Source organism: Rhinatrema bivittatum, chromosome 6, assembly GCF_901001135.1.
Source record: "Rhinatrema bivittatum chromosome 6, aRhiBiv1.1, whole genome shotgun sequence".
Lineage (NCBI taxonomy): Eukaryota > Metazoa > Chordata > Amphibia > Gymnophiona > Rhinatrematidae > Rhinatrema > Rhinatrema bivittatum.
The window spans coordinates 252,014,154-252,029,465 of record NC_042620.1 but is presented as its reverse complement, the minus strand read 5'-3'; the positions used below and the strand labels follow the sequence as shown (position 1 = coordinate 252,029,465).

Here is a 15,312-nt window from a genome sequence, read left to right as displayed (position 1 = left end):
TCAGCCCTTGCACCGACACCCTGACCTCTCAAAGGTCCGCCTAAGTCCCAGAAGTCTGGGTCCCTACGGGCTCCTCCTGGGGGGATCACAGACTTTCAGTGGTGAAGACGCAGCTCCTCTTCTCGTCTCTTCATCTGCCTCCGCAGTCGCCTCCGTCTCTAGTGCCCAGGGTCAGCCGGTTCCGTCTTCTGCTCTGCCTCGCCACCCGACGAGAGAACCTATGGATCCTCCGAAAGGTATACCATCCTCCCGTCGGCCAAGGGTCCACAAGCCTGAGCATAACAGGGGGGGCGAGATTTTTCTTTTTGGAATGGGTTGTTGAGAGGGAGGAAGTTTGGGCTATGAAGGACTTTTTCTTTTTCGGATGGGGTAGCAAGGAGGAGGGAAGAAAGGAGCTTGGAAGGGCTCTTTTTTTATGTCAGAGCTCGGAGGAAGGTGGCTGATTGGCAGCTAGCCAGATTCAGCCTTTTGTTGCAGGACAAATGTAAGCAGTTAGTGTGAAATATTGCACTAACCAGCTGAATCTGAAAAACCTTTCCTGGGAAATCCTTCATCCTACCCCATTCTTGCATGGTTAGATTTGTATAGTCTGTGAATTTGACTGGACAAAACAAGTTGGTTAGAGGGATCAAATTTTTAAATGGGGAAGATTTGGGGTGATCCGGAAAACTACAGACCGGTTAGCCTGACTTCAATGCCAGGAAAAATAGTGGAAAGTGTTCTAAACATCAAAATCACAGAACATATAGAAAGACATGGTTTAATGGAACAAAGTCAGCATGGCTTTACCCAGGGCAAGTCTTGCCTCACAAATCTGCTTTACTTTTTTGAAGGAGTTAATAAACATGTGGATAAAGGTGAACCGGTAGATATAGTATACTTGGTAGATATAGTATACTTGGATTTTCAGAAGGCGTTTGACAAAGTTCCTCATGAGAGGCTTCTAGGAAAAGTAAAAAGTCATGGGATAGGTGGTGATGTCCTTTCGTGGATTGCAAACTGGCTAAAAGACAGGAAACAGAGAGTAGGATTAAATGGACAATTTTCTCAGTGGAAGGGAGTGGGCAGTGGAGTGCCTCAGGGATCTGTATTGGGACACTTACTTTTCAATATATTTATAAATGATCTGGAAAGAAATATGACAAGTGAGGTAATCAAATTTGCAGATGATACAAAATTGTTCAGAGTAGTTAAATCACAAGCAGATTGTGATAAATTGCAGGAAAACCTTGTGAGACTGGAAAATTGGGCATCAAAATGGCAGATGAAATTTAATGTGGATAAGTGTAAGGTGATGCATATAGGGAAAAATAACCCATGCTATAGTTACACGTTAGGTTCCATATTAGGTGCTACTACCCAAGAAAGAGATCTAGGCATCATAGTGGATAACACATTGAAATTGTCGGCTCAGTGTGCTGCGGCAGTCAAAAAAGCAAACAGAATGTTGGGAATTATTAGAAAGGGAATGGTGAATAAAACGGAAAATGTCATAATGCCTCTGTATCGCTCCATGGTGAGACCGCACCTTGAATACTGTGTACAATTCTGGTTGCCACATCTCAAAAAAGATATAATTGCGATGGAGAAGGTATAGAGAAGGGCTACCAAAATGATAAGGGGAATGGAACAGCTCCCCTATGAGGAAAGACTAAAGAGGTTAGGACTTTTCAGCTTGGAGAAGAGATGGCTGAGGGGGGATATGATAGAGGTGTTAAAATCATGAGAGGTCTAGAATGGGTACATGTGAATCGGTTATTTACTCTTTGGGATAATAGAAAGACTAGGGGGCACTCCATGAAGTTAGCATGTGGCACATTTAAAACTAATTGGAGAAAGTACTTTTTTATTCAATACACAATTAAACTCTGGAATTTGTTGCCAGAGGATGTGGTTAGTGTGCAGTTAGTATAGCTGTGTTTAAAAAAGGATTTGATAAGTTCTTGGAGGAGAAGTCCATTATCTGCTATTAATTAAGCTGACTTAGAAAATAGCCACTGCTATTACTAGCAACGGTAACATGGAATAGACTTAATTTTTGGGTACTTGCCAGGTTCTTATGGCCTGGATTGGCCATTGTTGGAAACAGGATGCTGGGCTTGATGAACTCTTGGTCTGACCCATTATGGCATGTTCTTATGTTCTTATTTACCCAGCTAAAACCTGATTTTAGCCAGGGAAATCTTTTGAAAGTCAACACCTTGGTCTCCAGTATTTTTAGATCTTTTCTCCCAGTTATTAAAAGAATTAAACAGGATATCAATGCATGGAAGAAATATGAGAACATAACATTACAAGAAGTGCCGTGCTGGGTCAGACCAAAGTCCATCGAGCCCAGCATCCTGTCTGCGACAGTGGCCAGTCCAGGTCGCAAGTACCTGGCAGATCCCATAAAGTAGATCTAATTCTTGTTACTCAATCCCAGAGATAGCAACAGTGAGGTCGATATTCAAAAGCCATTTAGATAGATAACTCACAAGTTATCTGTCTAAATGCAAATGTGGCATATTCAGCCACTTATTCAGCTAAATTATAGCTGGATAACTACTTATCCAGTTATAATTTTGCCGGATAAAAAAAAGGGGTGTTTTGGGGCATTTCATGAACGGGTTGAGATAACCGGCTAACCTAGCCAAATATTGGGTATATCCAACTAGGTTAGTCAATAATTTTAGACCTGAAGCAGGTCTGAAGTTATCCGGCCTTGTGTGGCTGAGTATCATACATTACATTCAGCTAATTCTACCGGTAAAAGAAACAATTGAAAAAACACTGAACTTTGCAATGTTGTACCTAGATATAGTAAAACAACTAGTAAACCAAATGGAACTAATAATTAACATTGAAAAAACAGAATTTAAACATCTTGAACGAAAAAACATTGAAACCTAGGAGTAATAATCGACATGGAACTCAGCCTTAAGCAACACATATCACTGAAAGTTAGAGAAGGCTATGCCAAATTAATGATCCTTAGGAGACTAAAACCCTTATTAACTCAAGCACACTTTCGAACAGTACTACAAGCACTAATATTCGCCAGCACAGACTATTGTAACACACTTTTCCTAGGATTACCATATACAACAATCAGACCGCTGCAAATACTACAGAACTCGGCTGCCAGAATACTTACTGGAAAAGGCAGAAGAGATCATATCACCCAAACTCTTTCAGATTTACACTGGCTACCAATAGAGCAAAGAGTGCAATTTAAAACACTATGCACAATTCATAAACTAATCAATGACAAAAATGCCGATTGGTTAAACACTGCCCTGCGATTGCATGTCCCCCAGAGAAATCTCAGAACAGCCAATAAAGCCCTACTAACCATTCCCTCAGTCAAAACAGCAAAACTGACCCAAGTTAGAGAGAGAGCACTATCCTTAGCGGGGCCAATATTATGGAACGCATTACCACTCGAATTAAGACTAATGAAAGATTTAAAACTCTTCACAAAAAGTTTAAAAATTTGGCTCTTCAAAAAAAGCCTTTCACAGTGAGGTTGATGAATAAGAACACCTACACACAGCTGAAAATCACCCAAAAGCATAATTGCTTACTTTATTATTTTCATCACAATTAAGTATTAAATTAAGAGAAGGACAGAATAGAACGTATATGATTTTCCTATTATTCATATAAATGGAAATTCCAACCCACTCTCCACGTAGGGGTACATTTTCAAAAACAGCGCGCGAACAAAAGTCCGCTGGATTTTATAAGATACGCGCGTAGGCGCGCGTATCTTATAAAATCCGGGGTTGGCGCGCACAAGGGGGTGCACATTTGTGCAACCTGTGCGCGCCGAGCCCGGCACGCGCTGCCTGTTCCCTCCGAGGCCGCTCCAAAATCGGAGCGGCCTTGGAGGGAACTTTCCTTCCGCCTCCCTCACCTTCCCCTCCCTTCCCCTACCTAACACATCCCCCCGGCCCTATCTAAACCCCTCCCTATCTTTGTTGGCAGCTGCCAGAGGCAGGCGTAAATCTGCCCGCCAGCAGGCTGCTGGCGCACCATCACCCGACCTGGGGGCTGGTCCGGAGACCTCGACCACGCCCCGGGCCGGCATCACGCCCCCGCCCCGCCCCAAAATTTGTGCCGCCCACCCGACACGCCCTCGACACGCCCCCTTTGCAAAGCCCCGGGACTTACGTGCGTCCCAGGGCTTGCGCTCGCCGCCGAGCCTATGCAAAATAGGCTCGGCGGGCGCAGGGGCCTTTTAAGAGGGTTATGAGCATAACTTATGCGCGTAACCCTTTTAAAATCCAGCCCAAAGTGTATATTATTGAAACATGTAACCGAAAATTTTTTTTGGCACCTTCTGGATAATTTATAAACCAAACCTATTTTGTGCCTAATTGTAAACCGTTGTGATGGTGCATTACTAAACGACAGTATAGAAAAGTTTTTAAATAAATAAATAAACATAACCGGCTATATTCAAAGGAGTATAGGCACCTAGCAACTGCAGAAAACTGCAGCACGGGGCCGCTGCCGCAATCCAGGCCATTAGAAATAGCAGTTTAGCAGTTTTAAAGTATGGGTGGGGTGGGAGGGACAGAGATGGGGAGGGGTCCCTGGAGACACAATCATTTATTTTTTAAAATGTCAAGAGCCAGGTTGGGGTGGGGGGAGGGGATGCGTGCTCACCCGTCTCACACTTTTTTTTTTTCAGCATATTTACAGCTTAGTGGAAGGGAGGAGGGGGGGCCTGGATCATCTATTTCCTCTATGAAGCACCACACATATATATATATAGCCGGTTATGTGTAAAGTTATCCGGCTACCATTAGCTGGATAAGCTTAAACCCAAATATTCAACGGGACATTTATCCTACTGAATATCCAGGACCAGTTATCTGGCCAAACTTAGCCGGATAACTTGTCCACTCAACGTCCTACTGAATATAGACCTCAGCTTTCTTTAGTCTACCTAGCTAGTAATATGTTTTAGATTTTCCCTCCAGGAATCTGTCCAAACCTCTTTTAGACCCCACTAGGGCAGTTGCCTTGATCTTGTCCCATGGCATCAGATTCCACAGCTTAGAAGTGCGCAGAGTGAAAAAGTACCTTCTACAATTTGGGGTGAACTTTCAAACCATTTACATGCGTAAAACTGGCATACACTTGAAAGTAGCTTGTACTCACGTACACGCTATTTTATAAGCATCAAAAGTGCTTGCGTATTTTTGATCTTGTATGTCTGTTTGCATTTTTTTTTAAAAAAGGGGGTGGTCTTGGGCATTCCAGGGTGGTGCCAAGAGGTCCACACGCAAGTTGCTATTTTATAAGAGCCATGGACGGTAACTTTCAAACCGCACGTGAGCGCACATTGGGACACATATGCCGGCCCGCACCCAGGGTGGTGGCCATTTTAGAACATATGCACGCATGTTACAAAATAGCCAGGCTGCGCGCACATGTGCACCAAAGTTTTAAGCAGGCGTGCGCCTGTATGCGCAAATGTCGCGCCTGTATGCGCAAATGTCGCATCTACCGTGTAAATCGGTGAATTTTAAAAGGGGCGCATGCCGCTAAGTTGCGGCCGCTGAATATGCGCCCATGTTCAGCGGCTGCCGCTTAGCCGTATAAGTCCCTTCTACAGCTAAAAAATTAGGCGCATAAGTTGTGGGCGGGCAGTGGGCAGATCGGAGAGGAGCGAGTTAGCCGTTCAACTTATATGCCTAACCGCCGATATTCAGCTGCATAAGTTGTACGGCTAAGATTAGACGTGCCATAGAGTAGGTCCAACCTTAGCCGGTTAGACTTATCTGGCTAAACGCTCACTTATATGCATAGATTCAGTGGCATAGCCGTGCAGTGAATGCACATCGTAACTTAGCCAGGATAAGTTGAAACCAGCTAAGTTACTTAACCGTCCAGTTTTGAATACGGACTCCTTTGGGTTTTTTTTTTCTTCTTTCTGTTTTTCAGTGTCATGGTGTGGCAGAGATGTTACTCTCTCCCTTTATATCTTAGTCTATTACATTGCAGACCACAACTATTTAGTGACTTGTTGTTAGCCTTGCACGATAGCACATTGCTTTTTGATATGTTTTTTCTGCTGTGCTGTGTCATCATAAATAAATAAATAAAAAGTTCATGAAACATAAAAAAAATCACAGCAATAACTGGAAGGCTTCAGTTTCCAGCGATGTGGAACCGAAACAACACTAGAGCCCTGCCTATGCTTACCTCGCTCTTATTCTGGATAAAGAGCTCCCCAGCGATGTGGAACTGAGCCATGTCTATGCCTTCCATGCTGCACACAAAGACCTAGGGAAGTAGACAGAGATAGATCAGCAGGAGAGTGGGTGAGGGGGCAGGGGACAGGAACAGCACCGAGCAGGGAGACGCCGAATAGCATGGGAGGGAGGGGCTCATTAACTGGTGCACATTACACCTAATTATTTTGCCAGAAATATTGTGGTAAATGCTAAACACATTATTGCAGCTTAGTGAATAGGCCCCTGAAATAGGCATGCTCTTTGCTGTTACCGCTTTGGCAAGCCATGTACACATCGTTATGCCAATAAAGTTTCTTGCATGTGAAAAATGTGAATCTAGTCACCAGCATTGCCAGCTCCCATATTCTGCATTTTGTAGGTTCCCAGTCCCCTCCCAATCAATTAAAGGATAGGCAGCCCCAGGCTGATCCACTGCTGCTCTCTTTCCCCCTTTCCATCAATTCATTCTGCTCTGGATTGTTTTTGCGACAGCTAACCTTAGCCCCCATCCCGTGCAGGCAGGGGAAACGCCACCCTGGGTGGCCATGGGTTCTTCCCCCTTCCCGCAATTGTTGCATGGTCTGTGTGGCTGGCATCCCTGTGTGGCTGCACCAATCAAACAGCCCTAAACCTGGCCCCCTGACCACTCATACCACTCCCAAACTCCTCCTTTATTCTGCCAACTATAATTTATTTTAATTTATAATTTTTATTTGCCGTAATACACAGAATAAACATAAGCAATCAGTGGTGCATCAGAACACCCATCTAAAATGATAGGCAACAATCAAGAAAAACAGGATGATAAAAGAACAACAGCAAACTTTGCATACATGTCCCTTTCCCCCCACCCCCCATCATGCCATTGAAAGTCCAAGGAATCATGTATAAACGTGAGTAGTCTAGCATCACTCCAGTCAAAAACAACTCAAGAGCTGAACGTAGGATAAGTAAATGATGAATAAGTAGAGGCGAAATAAAACCGTGCCTGATGACACGTTTAAACAACCGTGAATGTTAAGGATCTCCATGAAATATAAGGGTCCCAGATTTGGTTAAATTTAGAAAGGCCTGCCAACTATAATTTAAACCTGTGCCTTTCTGTTTCCATCCCCAGTTAACCCAGTACTGAGCAGGTTCCTGAGGCTGGGTCTCCTCTGACTTTTGAGGTTACTGGACTCCTTCCCATCTTTGTCTTTCCCTGCTCTTCATGAAAAAATAAAAAAATTACCAAGTTCTTCCCAGTGTTGTTTTCACTTGAGTCTGCTTCCAGCGTTCCGCTCTCCCCATCCAACTGGAGCCTACAGAGCTCCGCAGGGTCCTGCGTAGAAAAGCAGTCAGTGATTGGATGAAGCTGGATCAAGAGAATACCATATCCAGGACCCACTTCAGCTTCCAGCATGCTGAGCTGGTGAGAGTACTGTCCTTCATACCCAGAACACTGTCCATCTGTTTGCCCCCCAGCGTAATGTTAGGGGACCTAATGGAGGAAGGAGGCTACGCCCCTCGGTTGCTTAATACTTACAGTCATTACTTTTGTCACATTCCATACCAGCCCTGAGGGGAAGGTCACAGGCACTTCTATGGTGACGGTTATTAGAGGACAAGGAGGCTTCAGGAGAAGGTTCTGTACCTGGGAAAAGACACCAAGCACACAAGGACGTTAATGTGGCCAGCAAGGGATGGTGGGAACTAGAGAGAGAGACGCACACATACATGCGTGGTCTGTGTCACTCCTAGGGAAGGCGCCAGGGGAAACTCAGATCTTCTGGCTGGTGCGACAGAAACTGTATTGGGCTAGCATTCAGGAAGGAACATGCAGGGTAATTTCATTAAAAAAAAATGTTTATGGATGCAGCTGAAGGATCTTTGGAGGCAGAGTAACAGGAAATGGGAGGGTCAGAACTCCATCTACCTCAGGCTTCAGCTGAATCCGATTAGGACTATATAAGAAGCAAGGGTTTTGTCATAGTTTGGCTGCTGAAGTGAGGAGGGTAAGTCAGGTGTGTACTACAGCAGCCAGAGGGTCTCCAGAAAACTATGCTCCCTGGAGGAGGAGAAGGCCAGACATAGACAGGAGCACAGCATCTCCGGGTTACCCAGCTCCAAAGGGATGATGCACAGTAACACCCTACCTGTAAATGTAAGAAGCTATTTCACCTCACAGATTTACCAGTAGCTAAAGAGATAAAATGGTTCTGGTTCGTCTGTGACGGGGAACCCAAGCCAAGTTAAACCTAAAGAGGACAAGTTTCAAAGGCATTTACCTGAATAGATAGTCCTGTTTCAGCAGCTAAATGTACGTGCAGGCCTTCCCAGCATGAAGACTTTTAGCTGGGTTAGAAAGAGGTGCACCAGGGGCTGCACAGAGCTCGGGGGAGGAAGACAGCATGCCCACATTTGGTTTTCAAATGTTCATGTGCTGTTTGACCCCGAAATCAGATGCCCGCACAAATAATGGGTACAAAGTGCATTGATACTTTTAATACCCAAACTTGTAGTAAATTTTCCCAAGTAGTTTCCTTATTAATTTACTTCAAGTATGCATATTAAAGCAAGTGCGTAGCTGGCCACAAAGCAGACTGTTAACATTACCCTCTAGAGGACTTGCAGACTGCCACTGCTTAAATGACATTGCCAGTGGAAAGGCTAAAGTTGCTGATGCCTGCCAATGGCTCCCTACCAAAAAGAGGATTTGTTTGGGTCATTATTGTCCCCTTAGAGGGTCAATATCTCTTCTTTTTTTTTTTTAACAGAAAAGAGAAAAGTGATATGCTATCAAAATAAACATACAAGCAAATGCTTGACTTGGTGTTTTCTTCCCTGAACACAACTACCACCCTAGGATAAAGCTACTTGGTCAGAAAGACAGAGAGAGAGAGAGACACACACACACACACTACAGATAGGTCACCTCACCTGATAGAAGTGTTCAACCATTTTAAATTCCTGTTCCTTGATGCTGAAGTTAACATACTGGGTGGAGCTTTCAAGCCTGTGGAAGGTTGTAAACGCAATAAGCGAGAGCAGCAGCTAGAGAGATGCATAGAGATGTGACGTTATACTTACCCCGTGCACGATTCCTAATTACTTAATGCCATACAGAAACAGAACACATCTGCAGATGTGCAATAGAAGTAGGACCCAAAGCTTCCTGTGATCCCATGGTTACAACAACTGCTACACATTCTAACTCTCGCTGTGGAACTTGGCCTTGGCTATGGAACTATGGGAAATGACACCCCCCCCCCCCCAGCTTAAACAATGGGCCAGCTCAGTCCAAGCTCACCGAGTAATGCCCGTCCAGTACAAGAAGGAAAACAAGAGAAGTCTTCTCTGCAGCTTGTAGAGTGTGTGTATTCTGTAGCAATGAAAGCTACTGAAAATTCCCCTCTATCTACTTTCAAGAACGTGAAAGCCATGCGTTTGTATTTGTATTGATTTTCTAGTGCTTTCCAATGTCAGCCTGTTGAAAATAACTGGAGCCTCGTCAGATTCTAGCAGTTTTCCGTAGCATACGTCATAGGAACTTTTCCCCAGGTTTGGACCTGGATCACTGCATGTTAGGGAAAGCTATTGTGTCTTTGGATGGATGGACAAATGGACAGTTTGAACCAGCCTCAAGCCGTCTTTACACATTTTGAAAAGCACTAAAATCACCCAGGCACATGTACACATACATATACAACAGAATACAAGGACACAGTACCCTTTAGCAATGACGTTGATAGGGTACAGGACAGGAATCTTCCAGTCTGCTACGTTATCCTTAAACGTCTCATTTTTCTCATTGTCACTGATGGTGAATCAGAGAAAACAGACAACAAAAATCCAGCTATATAAAGTTAGACAGCATAATTCATGTATAAACCAATATTTCATCCTTAATATTATACAGAGTAACTCGATGTATCAGGGAGTAAATGAAGCACACATTTTATCTTTAATATAAATGTATATAGTGTCATTCAAAAACTCATGCAGCTGGAACAGAAATGGGAGCAGGCACTTTGGGGCCTATACAGCAAAGCTTAATGCGTGTGCAAAATGCCATATAATGCAGCACATGCAATGGCATGCTATGCACTAAAAGCCTACTGTGCATGCTAAAGTGCTCCAGCAAGATGTAAGTGTGGTATGCACTGAAATCAGCACAAACATGTAAATTAAGAACGTCAGTTGCAAACTAGAGGGCATGATGGAAAAACAGCATGGCATGCTCTCCTCCACACACTATTTAGCATATTATCACTAAGACCTATAATTTAACACCTGTCTCAGACTAGCTGTTAACTCTTTAGTTCACATGCTATTTAAAGGGCTTAGCTAACTGGATGAATTTGGGGCGACGGATAGAAAAGTTGTTACTGCTGCAACGAGTGTTATGGAAGATAGCAGAGAAAAAAGCGAGAGGAGAAGGCAAGAGAAGAGAACATAAGATATGCCATACTGGGTCAGGTCCATCAGTCCCAGTATCCTGTTTCCAACAGTGGCCAATCCAGGTGACAAGTCCCTGGCAGGATCCCATAAGGACTGGGAAGCTGACAATTCTCACAAGGTGTTGCTCCAGTAGTTTGAGGTTAATGGGACAGATACAGCCACCTCCTTGGGCCTGGATTTTTGCAAACTTTTCTTGGATGTCCTGTTTAATGTCCTTTAATGAACTTTGAAGCTGCTGACGACCATTGCTATTTGTTTCCGAATGTGTCACTTTATTGTCGGGGATCTCCTTATGGAGTCTCTCCCAAAAGGCAAACTGCAGTTCTTTAGAAGCCGCTCCAGACTGCAGGAGTTCTCTTGTGAAGTACACAGCTTCTCTTGGCATGGTTATGCCCTTCCACTTCAGTGTGCGGTCCAGCTTATGGCTTTTCCTCCTCTACTATGTCCTCTGTCTCCTGGACTGATGTAGGTGGCATGTGCTTATTTTTTATTTTATTTATTTAAAAACTTTTCTATACCGTCGTTAAGTTAAATAACCATCACAACGGTTTACAGAAGGGCACGATAATGAAAAATGGGTGGTATATCTAACAAATTAATCATGTGCCATTGTAGTAGGGTAACAATTTAACATAATAAACTAATTGTGTAAGTTAAGCCTGTTTGTTAGGAACATATTAGGCGGTTTGTTTGAACGTTAATTTGCTTTGTGGGTTACAAGTAATAACTTCTAGCTGGGTGCGTCCTTATCCATCAACTGCTTTTCTCCTTCTTTATCTTTATAAAAAGCTTGTTTAAAGAGCCAGGTTTTCAGATTGGTTTTGAATATTTTCAAATTTTTCTGCAGCCTTATTTCGAGTGGCATGGTGTTCCATAGCACGGGGCCAGCCAGTGACAGTGCTCTTTTCCTTTCTTACATGAGATGTGTTGATTTGACTGAGGGGATAGTTAGTAGAGCCTTATTTGCAAATCTCAGGTTTCTTTGTGGGACATGTACGTGTAGTGCAGTGTTAAGCCAGTCTGCTTTTTCATCATGGATTAGTTTGTATATTATACATAGTGCCTTATATTGTATTCTTTGTTCAAATGGCAGCCAATGAAGTTCAGCAAGTGTTCCTGTTATGTGGTCACTTTTTATTTGCCAGTCAATATTCTAGCAGCGGATCCCTGTGTCCTTTCTGTCCCTCCCTTCCTCTTCTCCCATCCTTTTTTCTCCCGTGCTGTGCCATCCTACATTCCTTCACTTCGATTATACAGGGACTCTTCTACACATCACTGGCCTGGCTGCTCTGCCTCTGCCCTCTCGGTACCTCTTCCCTTTCTGCCTTTACTTGCACTATGGTAAGTCTCCTTTCCGTAGACCGCACTATACTTTTAACACTATTACCACTCCTTGCGACATCTGCCACCCTTTCACCTCTCAGGTACCTTCCATGCCCATGCACACTCGGTCACTTGGCCCCTTCCATATTCCATTCTCTCACCAGCCATATCCTTTCACTCCTACTCTTTCAAGACTCTTACAGAAGAATGACAGACAGAAATGCGCACTTGCCCACTCAATCAACCTTTCACCCATAGACCTGGAAATGTAATATAAAAAAGATGTACAAGACATAGCACGAGCCTTGCAGACATTTCCTCCCTCTTTGATCTCTTTACTCTCATAAGAACATAAGAAATTGCCATGCTGGGTCAGACCAAGGGTCCATCAATCCCAGCATCCTGTTTCCAACAGAGGCCAAACCAGGCCACAAGAACCTGGCAATTACCCAAACACTAAGAAGATCCCATGCTACTGATGCAATTAATAGCAGTGGCTATTCCCTAAGTAAACTTGATTAATAGCCGTCAATGGACTTCTCCTCCAAGAACTTATCCAAACCTTTTTTGAACTCAGCTACACTAACTGCACTAACCACATCCTCTGGCAACAAATTCCAGAGCTTTATTGTGCGTTGAGTGAAAAAGAATTTTCTCCGATTAGTCTTAAATGTGCTACTTGCTAACTTCATGGAATGCCCCCTAGTCCTTCTATTATTCGAAAGAGTAAATAACCGAGTCACATCTACCCGTTCTAGACCTCTCGTGATCTTAAAGACCTCTATCATATCCCCCCTCAGCCATCTCTTCTCTCCTTTAACTTGCTATCTTGGGGTCCATTTGCTTTCTCACTCCTCCCTATAACATTATGCTGGGATTTCTTTGTGAGAGCTTTTGAATAAGAAGGTGTAGCTATGAGTAAAAGAGTTTAGTGGATGCACACTATTTTGAGTAGCAGCCACATGTTATTTAATAATGAGGTGGGAGTTGCATGTCGCTGATAAACCTTTTGTCACTAATATGTATGTTAATTGCCCCTGCGTGCTATAGATACTAAACATGTTAGTGCATGACCTGTTAGATATTTCAGCATGTATGTAAAGTGTTATTGCATGCATGGTAAAACAATTTTAGCTCGAGTTTTAGTGCATAGGCCTGCCATAGGAGCTCCATATTTTAGGATTTCAGGCTTTTCTCTATCATGTTGCTCCCTCCCCTACCTTGGCAGTTGCAGGGACAGTCCTCAGCTAAGAGGCACAGTCCATGGCTCTCTTTGTTACAAATGCACGCTGTATTGGCTAGTAGGTGTTGCTAGAGTACTAGTGTAGCTTGACTCCCAGGAGCTGTGCATTTTGCTTCCACGGTATCCCCAGCCCTGATCAGCCCAAGAATTGGAAGCTGGGTCCAAAACTGAACCCAAGTCCCGTGTGCAGCAGCACATAGTACTTCTAGAGAGCTAAAAGGCCAGTGCAGCATTTCTCTATAATATAAAGTTATGCATTGTAACCTAAGCACTCGGAACAGTAAGAGAATCAGACTTCTACCTGCTGACCCTGCCGTTCATGTCCAGAAAATCTCCCCAGGAACTGTTTGTAAGCACATCGAACATCAGATGAAGCAGAGCCTGAGGGAGAAAGAAACAAGAGACAATGAGGGCACAATCTTCCAACATCTGGTGGGCAATTGGAACATATAAGAACATAAGATATGCCATACTGGGTCAGACCAAAAGGTCCATCAAGCCCAGTATCCTGTGGCCAACAGTGGCCAACCAAGTCACAAGTATTTGGCAAGTACCCAAAAATTAAATGAATAGATCCCAAGCTTCTACTAATCCTTATTGATTAATAGTAGTTTATGGACTTCTGCTCTAGGAACTTATCCAAACCTTTTTTTAAACCCAGTTATACTAACTACTGTAATCACATCCTCTAGCAATGAATTCCAGAGCTTAATTATGCAGTGAGTGAAAGAATTTTCTCTGATTTGTTTTAAATGAGCTACTTGCTAACTTCATGGAGTGCCCCCTAGTCCTTGTATTATTCAAAAGAGTAAATAACCAATTCACATTTACCCATTCAAGGCCTTTCATGATTTTGTAGACTTTTATCATATCCCCCCCAGCCACCTCTTCTCCAAGCTGAATAGCTCTAACCTCTTTAGCCTTTCCTCATAGGGGAGCCGTTCCATCCCCGTTATCATTTTGACTATATATTTTCTGAGATGCAGTGACCAGAACTGCACACAGTATTTAAGGTGCGGTCTTACCATGGAGCGATACAGAGGCATTATGACATCCATCATTTTATTTGTCATTCCCTTCTTAATAATTCCTAATATTCTGTTTGCTTTAATGACTGCCACAGCACACGCTGAGCCGATGATTTCAATATATTATCCTCTATGACACCTAGATCTCTTTCCTAGGTGGTAACTCCTAAGATAGAATCTAACATTGTTTAACTACAGCAAGGATTATTTTTCCCTATATGCATCACTATGCACTTGTCCACATTAAATCTCATCTGCCATTTGGACGCCCAGTCTTCCAGTCTTATAAGGTCCTCCTACAATTCATCACAATCCGATCAAGATTTAACTACTCTGCATAATTTTGTGTCATCCACAAATTTAAGCACCTCACTTGTCATGCCCCTTTCCAGATCATTTATAAATATATTAAAAAGCACCGGTCCTAGTACAGATCCCTGAGGCACTCCACTGTCTTTTTCCACTGTGAAAGCAAACCATTTAATCCTACTCTGTTTCCTGCCTTTTAACCAGTTTGCAATCCACAAAAGGATATTGTCTCCTATCCCATGACTTTTTAGTTTTCTTAGAAGCCTCTCATGTGGGACTTTGTCAAAAGCCTTTTGAAAATCCAAATACACCACATCTACCGGTTCACTTTTGTCCACATGTTTATTCACCCCTTCCAAAAAATGTATGAGATTTGTGAGGCAAGACTTCCCTTGGATAAATCCATGCTGACTGTGTCCCATTAAACCATTTCTATCTAAATTTTCTGTGATTTTTCTCGGCACTGTAGTCAGGTTCACTGGTCTATAGTTTCTCAGATCACCCCTGGAGCCCTTTTTAAATATTGTGGTTACATTGGCCATCTTCCAATCTTCAGGTACAATGGATGATTTTAAAGATAGGTTAAAATTGGCCAAGGTGTTCCAAATAGCATCACATATACCCTTAAGAACATGCCATACTGGGTCAGACCAAGGATCCATCAAGCCCAGCATCCTGTTTCCAACAGTGGCAAATCCAGGCCATAAGAACCTGGCAAGTACCCAAAAACTAAGTCTAT

The 15,312-nt window shown here is 43.2% G+C and overlaps 1 protein-coding gene across 1 annotated transcript in view; it reads right to left on the bottom strand.

Annotated features, from left to right (window-relative positions):
• ITGAL (integrin subunit alpha L) overlaps positions 1-15,312 on the bottom strand; it is a gene marked incomplete in the record, with an annotated part of 162,072 nt that overhangs the window by 17,052 nt on the left and 129,708 nt on the right. Inside the window, 6 exon segments of the mRNA XM_029606803.1 lie at positions 6,199-6,279; positions 7,462-7,551; positions 7,756-7,863; positions 9,150-9,225; positions 9,940-10,026; positions 13,538-13,617. Coding sequence (XP_029462663.1) covers positions 6,199-6,279; positions 7,462-7,551; positions 7,756-7,863; positions 9,150-9,225; positions 9,940-10,026; positions 13,538-13,617 — 522 coding nt within the window.